This window comes from Bactrocera neohumeralis, chromosome 2 (assembly GCF_024586455.1).
Source record: "Bactrocera neohumeralis isolate Rockhampton chromosome 2, APGP_CSIRO_Bneo_wtdbg2-racon-allhic-juicebox.fasta_v2, whole genome shotgun sequence".
In the NCBI taxonomy this organism is placed as follows: domain Eukaryota; kingdom Metazoa; phylum Arthropoda; class Insecta; order Diptera; family Tephritidae; genus Bactrocera; species Bactrocera neohumeralis.
Window position 1 is genome coordinate 53,776,972 of NC_065919.1, and position 14,124 is coordinate 53,791,095.

General features: G+C 30.7%; 2 protein-coding genes across 2 annotated transcripts in view; one reads left to right on the plus strand and one right to left on the minus strand.

Moving 5' to 3' along the window:
- LOC126750813 (headcase protein) overlaps nt 1–14,124 on the minus strand; it is a 235,985-nt gene that overhangs the window by 134,734 nt on the left and 87,127 nt on the right. The window contains 1 exon segment of the mRNA XM_050460545.1: nt 5,525–5,621. Within this exon segment, the coding sequence (XP_050316502.1) occupies nt 5,525–5,621 (97 nt within the window).
- LOC126750859 (cecropin-1-like) overlaps nt 1–14,124 on the plus strand; it is a 479,399-nt gene that overhangs the window by 82,000 nt on the left and 383,275 nt on the right. The window lies entirely within an intron of this gene.

Consider the following 14,124-nt stretch of genomic DNA (forward strand, 5'->3'; position numbering starts at 1 on the left):
CAGTGATGCCATGCCGCTGTTGGCTTTCATCTAAGCAAAAATAATAAAAATATACAACAACAACAAAAAAATATTGGCGCGCAAATTTGATTGTGTACGAGTATTGTCTAGCAAAGGATGGAGGGGAGGGTTGTGTATGATTTGAAAGCATACATTTTGGCGCACAAACGTGGTATATGTGCATGTAAGTGTGTTTTTTTGCGAATTGTGCTAAATTGAATTGTTTTATGTCAGGTGCTAAGGTTGGCTGCGTAGGGAATCGAGGAACCCAGTAAGCCAAAAAGGTTGAACTACTGAAAATAATTGTTGATGGTAGAGAGGAGTATGGATTTTAACATTCGTTAGTTTATATTATTTAAAAATATTTTAGTTATGATTTCCAACAAAATTTGTGAATTTAATATCTTTAATTAAATTTAATATTGTTTTTTTTTTTAAATCAACAATTTTTTAAGTATTTGAAACTGCTGCTTTTATTTTTGGTTGAATATATTATAACTGAAACTAGAAATACATTAAAAAAAAAACAAATATTATTTTATTTTTTTTATTTTTTGTTACTATATTTTTATTCTTTTCTTAAATTTTTTTATTTTTAGTAATTTTTTTTTTTGATTTTTTATATATTTATTATTTTTGCTTGAATATTTTATATTTGAAGTTAGGAATATATTTGTAAAAACCAAATATTTATTTATTATATTTTTGTTTTTGTTTTTTTATAATTTTCTTTCTCTTCTTAAAATTTTTTTTTAAATTTATAACTTTATTTCTTTTTTTTTTAGTTTTTTAGTTGTTTTTTTTTTTTATTTTTAAATATAAATAATTTAGAAAGAGTTTTTTAACATTTCTTGATTTATTTTTCTTTATTTATTTATATTGCAACCACAAAAGGTTTCGAAAATTTAATATTTTCAATTTAATTTAATTTTTTTTTCAATCAGCAAACATATTATAGGGTTTGAATTTGCTTAAATTATTTTTTGTTTGAAGATATGATAATGTAAATTAGGTATACAATTTTAAAAAGTAAATATTTTTTATTCGACTTTTTTATTAAAATTTTCCCTTTACAGTTTTTATTTCTATTTTTTATTTTTATTTTATTTTTTATTTTATTTTTTAATTTGGTTTTTTCTATTTTATTTTTATTTTTATATTAAATTATTATTTTGTAATTTAATATTTAATTTTTAATTTTTTTTATTTTATTTTATTCTTAGTTTTTAAAGTATTAAATTAATTTATTGACATTTTTTTATTTGTTTTTAAATTTATTAAAAATTTTTATAAAATAAATATTATTTAGTTTACTTTTTTATTATAATTTTTTTCTCTCCAGTTTTTATTTTCTTATTTTAAATTTTATTTTTTTTAAATTTTTATATTTGTTGATTTTATTTTGTTAAATGTTGTTTGGTATTTAATAAATGTATTAAAATGTGTTTAATTTTGATTTTAATTGGAATTTTAATTTTTTTTAATCAGCAAAAAAAAAAAAACAAATTTATTTTCCTTTTTGTGATTATTTTTCTTTTCTTCAGCTTTTATTTGGATTTTTTGATTACTTATATTTTCTTATATTTTTAAAATTTTTTTATTATAAGTTTTCTTTTCTTCAGTTTTTATTTTTTTTTTTTAATCTTTAATTTATCTATTTTATATTGATTTTAATTTTTTACACTCTTGCAACCTACAACAGATTATAATAGTTTTTGTAATTTTGATTTAAATTTATATATATTTTTTTATCAGCAAAACTATTTTCAGTGCCTGCAAAACTGCTGGCTTGGTTAGCAAGCAAAACCCCGCAGTGCTGCCATTGTCATTCGCAAATACTGAATGATTTTAAGGAATATCCTGCAAGTCACAACTGTTGTTTTATTCCAAAGCGGGTGGCCCAATGTCTGTTTAACATCAATAACTAAAGAGACAGACAATGAAAGTTGGGGTAGAAAAAGCTAAAGGTAACTAAGTTTTCGTGCAATGTTTATATTATAGTTTCCCCCACTTTTTTTCAACCACTCTTCACGGCAACTTCTAAAATGCAACATCAAGTAAAAACAGTTTGCCAATTGATTATAGAATATGTACAAATATTTTAAGTGATTGTGAAGTGGCAGCAGTAACGGTAGGCGGAGGAGGCGAACGCACTAAACATCAATAATTTTCAATAACTGAAAATATTAATACTAGAAATGTCTTCTGCCTTAAAAGAAATCACAAACAAATATCCAGTAGAGTAAATAAACAAAAATTCCAGAAGCTGAGCTTTTATCTTGAGCTTGCTCAAATTATAGTAAACAAATATTTCAAATTGCTATAATTTCACAAGGAAAAACAATTCTCAGAATTTCTAGCAGCTGCAAAAAATATGAATGAAACCTTGCTGAAACAGCTTGGCGAGAATCGCTCCGAGTCATGGAAAGCTGCTGAGTGTTCTAGTTTTGAGTTAAAAGCAAAAGTGGCAATAATAATATACAGCATATGGAGTGCAGACGCGAAAAGAAAAAGTGCAGTGACAAGAGACTTATTCTCTAATCTGCTTGTTATTTTAAAATCTGAAAAACACTTCGAGGATTTGTACGAAAAATAGAAAGAAAACAAATAAAAAAAGCAAAAGGAAGGTAGCTTATGGCAGCCTAATGAAAACTCTAAATTCACTGGAAATATCTAATGCTAAACATCAAAATAGCAAATAAACTTGGAAGCTAATTTATAGATTATTGTCAACCGACCTAATCGACGATGTTTCACAAGTTCAGAGTTAATTCGTCATGATGTTTTTTATAGGATTCCATCACTTAAATAAGATATGGTTATTGGTCTTGATCTATAACTTCCCATTGTGTGATATTTAGTTGCATAAATTATGCCAAAAAAGGATTATCGTTCCATAAATTCTAAACAAAATGAGGTGTTTGTATTATATTCGAAAGATTTTTAAATTAATGAAAGAAAAAGTAGTGCGTAACGGTCCACAAATTCGTTTTTAAAGTACATCTCAGCCAGTATTAAAGAGCAAGCCAAACGCTTTCATGGGATCTCAATACTAAAAAACGGGACAAATGCACAAGAGGTGTTACATTGTTTCCCTGGTGCCCTCATAATGTGATTATTATATCTTATAATATTTTGAACTTAAAATTTCTATCAGAACTGTACACAAATGCATATGCAAGTGTAAGAAAATAAGCATCTAGATTAGATATTTTTCTAAGAATTCAGTAAAGTTAGAGAACTGCATAGGAAGTTCTAGCTGACAGTTGACTATGAATTCTAACAAACTAGATACGTGCGGATCTACATATACACTCCTTTGTAAGTAAATGTAAATAAGTTGCCGTAAATGCTGAGTAACCGGAAATTTCACGCCCTCACAAGAGAGGAATAAGAAGTAGGGAAACGAATTCCCAATATTTATTTATTTAAAAATAAAAATATGCGAATTTTATAGATGTATATATTTTTACGATCTTTCACGACTTTTGAGGAAGCAGAAAACTTTTCAGATTACGCACAGTGTCGGACAAAACTCATTGGACTAACACGAGTGTCTCATATATTCCGTCATAACTTTTTACATAGATGCGTTAGAAGAATAGTTTTTTTTGCAGAAGAGAGATCACATATTCTATATTAAGAAACAATGAAATTTTATTTTTCAACTTTCATGTAAGATTTATAAATTATAGTAGAATGGAAAAAAGTGAAAAATTCGTGGACATAACTCATTGGACTTTAGCTAAATACGAAAATAAATTAGTTTTAATTTAATATTTTACTGAGTAGCCGTTATTTCTTTTGATTACAGCATATCTTTTAAGCATAGATGAAATTAAATTACTAATATGTGTGTCATTTACTCCATTCCAGGCTTGTTTTAAGGCATCAAATAGCTTGTTTTTATAACCGTGAACCTGTTCCCTGTTAATTTGCCTGTTGACAATTTCCCATAAGTTTTCAATCGGGTTCATATCAGGAGACTGGTCGAACCATCTCATAATATAAACTTATTATTCCAAAAAGCAATCTTTCACAACTTTGAGGGTGTGTCTGGGGTCATTGTCATGATGAAACTGCCAATCAGGCTGCATTTTTTGGATAGCGTGAAGTAACATTTGGGTTTGCAGTATATTTTTATATTGGAACCCGTCCATATTCCCTTCTATTCTGTAAATAGGTCCTACTCCCTGACCAGAAAAGCATCTCCACACCATTATATTACTCCCACCATGCTTTGCTGCACCCTGCAAATGTCGACGTATAAACGCTTTCCTGTTGGTCTTCGTACACCTGTCATTCCATCTGAGATCTGCAAATTAAATTTGGACTCATCTGAAAACAATATCGACTTCCATTGCTCTAAAGACCAATTGATATGCATTTCGGAAAGTCCAAATGTGCTAACCCATTTTTATACTATATGGTTTTTTTCGCAGCACGGAAGCTAAAAAGACCAGCATCACCGGCGCGTCGTTGTACTGTATGCATACTCACTCTTAGTTGTAAGCTATCTACAACTTTTTTTGCTGATATCTTTGGATATTTTTTAAACTCGCCCACTATTCGCATGTCATCCTTTACCGAATTGACTCTAGGACGTCCTCCAATATTAAGTTTTGTAACGGTTTCTTCAGCTTTGTTCTTGCGTAAAATAGCAGAAACAGTTGATTTCCCCAGAGAATAATTTTTGCAAAGCTCCTTTACCGCACATTTTTTGAGAATTCGCTTAAAATTAATAATTTAAGTTCAGCTGAATGTGTTTTCAAAACCACTTTTAACTAAAATAATTTTTAGTAGCATTATTCGGGAAAAGTTTAAATATTTCACAACACACCCGTTCTCGTTAAAATAAACAATTCGGAGACGTGTGATCTACGATTTATAATTATAAGTACCTGCAAAATTCTTTCCCCGCCAGATAACGGTAAATTAATTCATTGGAAGTCGAAATAACGATATACAAAGTGTTAGTCCAATGAGTTATGTCGCACGAATTTTTTGCTTTTTTCCCTTCTGTTATAATTTATAAATCTTACATAAAAATTGAAAAATAAAATTTCATTGTTTCTTAATATAGAATATGCGATCTTTCTTTTGCAAAAAAAATTATTCTTTTAATGCATCTATGTAAAAAGTTATGACGGAATATATGAGACACTCGTGTTAGTCCAATGAGTTTTGTCCGACACTGTACATATGTATATATAATATGATATACTAGTGAGCGTATTCGATTCGCTTATGTATGATGCCACTATTGCCAAAAAAAAACTTTTATATATTAGAAAAATGTTTCGTAGATGAATTAAATACAAGAAATTAAGTATAAAACTGATTTAAGTGGTATAAAACGCTTACTATTTAAACTTTATGTGATTATGCCAGTTTATGTGACTTATACCACTTTCTTGTTCTATTCGCTATTTACAAAGCGTTGGCGGAAGGTAGAAAACTATTATTAGTCATTCAGTTTTGATTATGAGGAAGCGGATTCGCGTTGTTCTACGCATAAACTTACCTTAACTTGATAGGAGTTCAAGCGTGTCTTCGGCAACAAATTGAATGATGAAAAGTCCAAGCGTCGCGAGAAAATGCCATTGCAGCCAGATGTTAAACTGTAAGGAAAAATAAAGAATTATTTAATATGTTTGGCTGTAAAAAGTATTTTAATAATAAAAAAGATTAACGTTGAAAGCTTATAGGCCATCAAAAAGCAAGCTTTTCATGTGACTCAATTTAATTATGTCGACATCAATTAAGAGAATGAAAATAAATAAACAACAATAAAACGGAAATACATTTTTTATATTGTATATGTACTCCTCACTTTTTTACTTGCTAAAATTAGTGCCAGCTTCTTAAAATAAACAGGCAACGCGCCGCAGGCAGGCACTGCGAAGGCGCTAACGGCAACCAGTTTTTAATTGAAAGCGGAAAAAAATATAAATAATATTAATGTTCCGTTCACGCTCATAATTTAGTCACATGCTTACTTTTAATTAATTTTTGGTTTATTTACATTCAACATTTACGCTTTAATCACAATTTTTGTCGAGAATTTGCGGGGGTTACAAAGAAATTTTACCACACTTGCAATGCTGAGGGAATAAATGTGATTTTGCTATATAATTTTATAACAAAAATAATTGAAAAATATGTATATTTTTCTCAAGATCTTTTGCCACATAAATATAAAACCAAAATTTTAAATATTATTTATTTTCATCCTAAAAAAAATTTGCGCAAAAACAACACGTTAATGGTGCCGCAGCCATCGTATTTCCCAGACATGGCTCCCTGGAACTTTTTTGTTTCCAAAACTGAAGAAGCCCCTTAAAGAACGACGCTACACTACGATTAAGGAGAGAAAAATTGTATTGAAGGAGGAGCTGAACACAAAAAATCACTAAAATCACTTTTGGAGTGCCTTTCGGAATGGAAGAAAAGCTGGAAGAAGTGCAATACATTTGTAGATGATTACTTGGAAGGGGACCAAACAGATATTTAAGTATAAATAAATACTTTCTTAAGAAAACAAATTCGTTAAACTTTTTGAACAAACCTCGTACACGTGCGAGTGGAGAGTGGGCCAATGTAAACAGTAAAAAATAAATGTGCAAAAATTTCCGTAAACAAGAAAATAAACCATAGGAAATTAAAGCAGTAAACTCGCTAAATAAGAAAATAACAAGAACATTTTGGAGAAAACAACTTAAAGAAATAAATAATATGTGCAAAATAGCGTGACAGAACAAAGCGTCAAGTAAACTTAAGCGCAAAGAGATAAAGTGGCGAAAATAAAAAGCGACAATTAAACAAAAGAACAGAAAAAAACACAAAAACAAAAAAACAAAAACAAAAAAACAAAAAAACTAAAAACCAAAAAAAAAAATTACTACAAAACCAAAAATAGGAACAACAAACGAAAGAAGCAACCCCAAACAAACAGCAAAAAACAAGTAACGAAAAAAACCAAAAAAAAAAAAAAACAAAACAAATAACAAAAAAAGCACAAATTATAAGCGACTTTAAATTAAAAGTATTAAAAAAGAAGACAACCGAAATGTGCGAGAAGTCCGCCGCTACCCGCTGAGGTGTTGAGTAATTTCCAAGCAAATTTAGTTATCAGCTCATGGTGAGAACGAAGGCAGGCAAAACAAACAAAGCGAAAACGACAAAAAAAACACACGCCAAGCGAAAAAGCGCGCTGCCAAAAAGTAATGGCAAAGTAAAATCGAAAAACAAAACAAAATAATTTTCATATCATTTAACCTTGGCATTGAATATAATTTTAACAGTCGCGAGCAATATGTGTGTGTGTAGAAGGAAATGCGAATAGATAAAAGAGTTTTGATAAATAAAAGTATTAATGAATGACATGTGGTATGCTCAGAAATCATAGAAAAAATTAATAATAAAAAATTAATAAAAAATAAATAAATAATTAAAAATAAATAACAAAAAAGTCATTAAAAAAACTAATAGAAGTATTAATAAAAAACATTTATAAAAAAATTAATAAAAGAAAAGTAATAAAAATATTTATAAAAAATTAATAAAAATTAATAAAAACATTTATAAAAAAAAATTAATAAAAGAAAAGTAATAAAAATATTTATAAAAAATAAATAAAAAATAAAAATTTAGAAAAGAAATTAATTAAAAAAATTAATAGAGAAATTAATAAAAACATTTATAAACAATTAATAAAAAAAAGCAAAAAAGAAATTAACGAAAAAAAAATAATAAAAAAAATTAAAGAAAAATTAATAAAAAAAATTTATAAAAAATTAATAAAAAAAAATGTATAAAAAAAATTATTAAAAAAATGAACTCATCATATTTGGATCTTTTTTTTCGGAAAAAAGCTCAATAAAATTTTGAAATGATATTGAGTTGAGTAATAAACAAAAACAAAAAATAATTACTTTTGAAAGACATTATAAAATGTTTCTATGCTGTTGTTGTTGTAAGTACTTATATTTGAATGAAATTTCAGTTAAATACACCACTGAGCTTTTTAATACTGCTTTCACATTCAACAAAAAAGCAATAAACAATAAAATCTGAAATTCAAATCACAATTTTTTTTGTCAGACTTTTCGACGTTAGAAATTCCAACGCGGTTTAACAGCTGTTAGAAGTCTTATCTTACTTTGTTTTCACAGTATAGGCAAAGAATAACAGCTATGATGCCAATAATTTAGTATTTTTGGGAGGTAAGTAACCTAAATTGATTGATCGGTGTTCTAACACGAACTCAAGTGATGGTGGAACTCAACATAGAGAGATCGCCTAGTTTCGTAACAGTATAAACCCAGAAGTTACTGGGAACAGCTGTACCGCTGTAACTGTGAATATAAGAAACTCTGGCAATGTAATAACTTCACAGATTAAGACCTTTGATACGATTTTACACCTCAATCAGTGCCTAATTTCTAACGGTACGCATGCAGAACCCATCGAAATCTACAACTATTTTGTTTTCTGGCTGGAAAATCTATTTAGTCACCATAAACGATGGTTGAAGCCGGATGTGTATAATCCTTTATAAACAGTTACTCAAAAAATTCGTTTAATATAACCACGAAATCCACTCTCTACACTGTGTACAGTGAGACAATCGAAGAAAGATATTTCATTTCACCGTTGTCGAACTAAAGGTGCCTAAGAAACAAGGCATGATTGAAAAGCACGTTATATGTAGTTTTGAATCTAAAAAAATAAGTATCATTAATGACGTCTTCAACGTTCTTCAAAATGTCATTAAATTGACAATTCCGCTCAGTAGTTTCTTTATGGTAGTTATGAATTTATACATATTTATTGTAGGCGTCAGTTTCAGTGCGCAAAGGCAAGAACTACTATGTTCCAAGCCTAGATACATTTATATATGGGCTGATTGACCATTATTGAACACATTTTATTATGTTCTGCCACCTTGAATTTTGGTCCGTAAATACAGAAATAAAGTCAATTTTAATGTATCAAAGAAAAGACAAAACAAGCTAACGCATATTTTCGGAAGAGGCTTCAAGACGGAAGAAGCTAAACAGAGAGAAAACAGCAAAAGCAATAAAACTAAAAAAACGTGGTGTATTCATTGTTGCTTAATGTCACACGTTGGTAACAACAACATAAACCAAAACAACAACAAACAAAAGCAACAAAATGAATTGAATACGAAACGAAACCAAAAAAGGAACAAAAATAAGAAAAAAAAACACAAAAAATATACAGCCAATTAAGACAAACCAGCGGAAGAAGCTTCAGAATTCAAAGTCAAAAAAATTAAAATTAAATATAGATTTATTAACACAAACTCAAACCAAAAATTGCGCTGGTGATTAACAAAAAAAATTTAAAGACTATAGGCAACAGTCTACTTGGTATAAAAGAGACCAAAATAATCAAGCAAAATTTGTTAGTAAACGCTATGTAAGTAGTAATTATGCAACAACAAAAAAGGAAATAATTACAACAAAAACAATTTCGGCGCTTGAGTAGTAGGCCAATTACTGCCTACTGCTGAGCGCGAATTTATGGTCAACGGTTCCACCAGCTGACTTTGACCTTGAAAAGCGTGAAGTAAACAGTCATTAAGAGCGTGGTAAACACGAGTTTAGCGGCTAACATACGCCAAGCGACAAGTGACAAGCAAAAAGCCAACACTTGCGTATGCGAAAACAGTTGTCAGAACTAGTGGGACCCGAACAAATTATGTCAACAATGGCTGTGTAGCGGTATATGGCGGCTTGAATGCTGTGGATATTGAAAAAAAGTGAAAAGATAAACGATTTTGCAGACTGGTGAGAAAAACAAACGCCTGAATAAGTTGCAATAATGTTTGAAATCTTTAGGCGTAGTTCAATACTTTTGGACAAATATTTTGTAATCGCAAATATGAAAAGTAAATAATTACAGAGTTTTTCTTGTTTGTTTTCAGTTTCGGTAAATAATGAAAAATAAATAAAAGCAAATTTGTTGAGACAATGTTGTATATTTGTGGACGATTCCACAAAAAACAAACGTACGTTCGATATTTAGTAAAGCCTTTTCAATAATTTTCACACCAAAGTGTTGCTAAATAAAACTAATAACTCGAAATTAATTTTCAAACACCACTTAAACCTGTTTATACATACTTGATATAAGACTACTCAAAAAATATAAAAAAATAATAAAAAAAATATAAAAAAATAAAAAAAAAAAAAAAAAAAATATAAAAAAATAAAAAAAAAAATAAAAAAATTTAATAAAAAAATTAAAAAAAAAAAAAAAAAATATTAAAAAATATTTTAAAAAATATATAAAAAAATTAATAAAATATTAACTAACTACAAAATGTCAAAAAACACTATAAAAAAGCTTAATACTCTGCACAACAGCAAGCGACTGCATTGCACACATTATTTGCAGCGAAAACGCCATGAAATAAATCATTTTGAAAATGCTACAAAATTTCCATTAATGCGTATATGTTTTGAGGACAGCCTGCAAATCAAGCGCTGCCCACAAATACTATAAAATAACAACAAAAACATTAATTTATGCTTGTTTAATGCAAACGCTCTACGCAGCAGCCGATAATTATACGCTGCAAACGCATATTTGTGGCAGCCAACGTGGCAAAAACGAAACACTCAATCGACAAGTGGACTTTTCAAAATTACATTAAAAACTGGTAGCGTTACAAGCGAACAATAAACGTGCCGCATAAATCATAATTGTTGCTGAAAAACATAAAACCAACGTCAACCTGTCGCAAGAACGCTGTGTAGCACAACAACAAGCAACACACTGATGTTGTCACGAAATGAGTCAACATGAATGAAATCAACAGGCGAAAAAGGTTAAATGTCAAGCTGCAGCAATAATAACCACGAAATATGAATACATTTACGAGAAATGTTGATTGAAAATACCGAGAGCGTAATATTGATGGGAAAGAAGTAATGAGCTCGTATTTAATATCATAATAATGGAAGAAAACATAATGAAATAGTGCCTATAAAAGAATAAAACTCAGAAAAAATAATAACACATAACATAAATACAGTAAAATTCCTCATAACCGGACACATCGAAGAGTTTTGTCCGGCTATAGGAGCTGTCCAGTATCTTGACGAGGATTTCGACTATTAGAACAAAAGTCAAAAAGAAAATAATAAAATACAATGAAATTCCTCATAACCGGACACGTTGCAGTGTATGCGTCCTGTTAAGGGAGCTGTCCATATAACCAGACACGTCACAGTACTTTTGTTCGCCTAAGCGCGCAGTCCATATACATAAGGGGGCGTGGCAAAAACTAGTGTTTAAAATGTTAGTCAGAAGATGTAACTCACAACTATAATTCTATTAACGAATAAATTCGAGCCAATGCCAGCCAGGCATGGACGTTCAGAAGCTACATTGGATAAGGAATATATTTCGGAAGGTAATCAGGCACGTAGTGGCTTAAGATAGGACGAAAAATCTTGACAAGGATTTCGACTATTAACATAAAAAACAAATAATTTTTATACGAATTCTTCAGCGTTTGCAAGCGGCTGAATTTTTAGTCCGCCTTTCTAATAAAAACAATAAACTAACTAACATTCTAAAAATGCATTGGAAATAAAACATGGCTTAATTACGACACACTCCTTCCTAAACTGTCTACAGCCTCACCTTACAACGTCGCCATCATCGCTCATGCATTGAGAGCTCGAGAGCTCTACTTACCGCTACAATTTGACAGCTGTGACATTTGTCGAGAACGTACCCCCAATCCCTGACAAAGAAAAAAGTGCTAATAGGCGAATTGAAATGGAAATTCAAATCAAATCGCAGCAAATCGAAGAATCGAACGAGACAATTACAATAACAACCAAAAACAAATCAACACAGTAAGCGTAACAGTGCTTTATGCAAAACGTGACAAATGCCAATAAGTGGAGTGGCAGCGGAATGGCGAATTGAGTGGATGAATGAAAATGTTTGCATAAAACGTGAATGTCAGCGGAGCAACAGAGCACATGAACTCAACTGAACTAAGAACTGAATGCAAACGAAGTGTCGCACAGCGCCAGGCAGAGGAAGTGGCAACTTAATTGTAGCAAAAGCGTGATGTGGTGGCGCCACAAAACGCACGCCGCAAGCAATGTGTCAGCAAATGCAAAGCACTTACTCAAAAGCGTAATAGTTGAGTTAGTTGCACTTGCCACATGCAACAAGCAGCGTTGCTATTTGCGGCTAAACTAATAAAACAATAAATAATGTACTGCATGGAATAGCAACATTTGCGGTACATTGCGGTGGTTTGTTGCAACAGCACGAAGTTCAACTTTGGCAATATGAGTTGGGTAAAAATTGTGTTGCAATAAAAACTAGAGTGGCAAGTTGCTGTTGCCACTAAGCGCAAATTAACAAGCGTCTAATAAATGCGAGTAAATTAGGTAATTAAAGTGTATGCAACAAGAATAAAAAAAAAACCTAAAAACAACAAGAACAAACGTTGAATTCAGTTGCACGGAAATATAATAGCCTTCACATAAAAGTTTCTGCACAAAAACACGTTCGGATTCAGTTTGTATGACAGTTATACGTTATAGTGGTTGTATCTGTACAATTTGTTCGGATATTGTACCGTTAGACTAGACTATTATACATGTTCAATATCGCGAGGATATCTCGTGAAATGAAAAAGTTTTCTCTACAAAGATTAAATTTTGGTCGTTCAGTTTGTATGGCAGCTATATGATATAGTAATCCGATATAGAAAATTTCTTCAGATATTGAAGAGTTGTCTTGGATAATATTCTATGCCAAATTTCGTGAAGATATTTCGTCAAATGAAAAAGTTTTCTCTACAAAGACTTGATTTCGATCGTTCAGTTTGTATGACAGCTATATGATATAGTAATCCGATATAGAAAATTTCTTCAGATATTGAAGAGTTGTCTTGGATAATATTCTATGCCAAATTTCATGAAGATACCTCGTCAAATAAAAAAGTTTTCTCTACAAAGACTTGATTTCGATCGTTCAGTTTGTATGGCAGCTATATGATATAGTAATCCGATATAGAAAATTTCTTCAGATATTGAAGAGTTGTCTTGGATAATATTCTATGCCAAATTTCGTGAAGATATCTCGTCAAATGAAAAACTTTTCTATATAAGAACTTGATTTTACTGTTCAGTTTGTATGCCAGCTATTGGCTATAGTAGTCCGATTTCGACGGTTCCGACAAAAGAGCAGCTTTTTGGGGGGAAAAGAACATGTGCAAAATTGCAGATCGATAACTCAAAAGCTGAGGGACTAGGTCGCATTTATATAGATTGATCAGGCTGATCATTAACATACATACATACATGTACATATATGTATACAAATATATTTTTAAGGGCCTCGAACGTTTCTTTCTGGCTACTGCAAACTTCGTGACAAACCTAATCTACCCTGTTGAGGGTATAAAAATCAAAACAGAAGCATTGCAATGTGCGCTGTGCAACAACGGTGCAATAACCCCAAAAAATAAATGTGGCGCGCTGGTGTAAATAAATCAGCTGCGTTTTGGTGGAAGTGGCGGCGCGAAAGAACAACGCTGAAGTGCGCTTATTAGCACATGCTTGTGCAAAAAATAATTGTATTTTCATTAGATGTGTGCATGTGTTTGTTGCACTTGTTACCGTTGCACGGAAAAGTTTGCCGAAATGCCACCAACAGCGTGGCGCCGTCGCCGGCACGAACTGAATACAAATACACAAAACTAATTAGTAAATATTAAGGTGAAAACATTGGCGGTCAAAGCATGGGAAAAAACATCCATATGCATGTAGGTGTGTGTGTGTGTGTGTTGAAAACTAGTGCAAGAGAGTTGCCAGCAGATCGAACAGAAGAGATTAATTGCGCGCGAAACACATAAAAACAACAACAAAGTCAAAGCTAAACCGTGATGAGTAAACAATGCAAAATACAAATTAGTTGTGCAATGTAGCAAAGCAAAAACAACAAAAACAATTAGCCAACAAAAAATGGTTCGAACATTTTCCTTGTATTTATTTATGTCGGCTATTAATAAACAAATTGGGAACAAATTGAGTGTACGCCACATTTGGCAGCGTTTAGCGG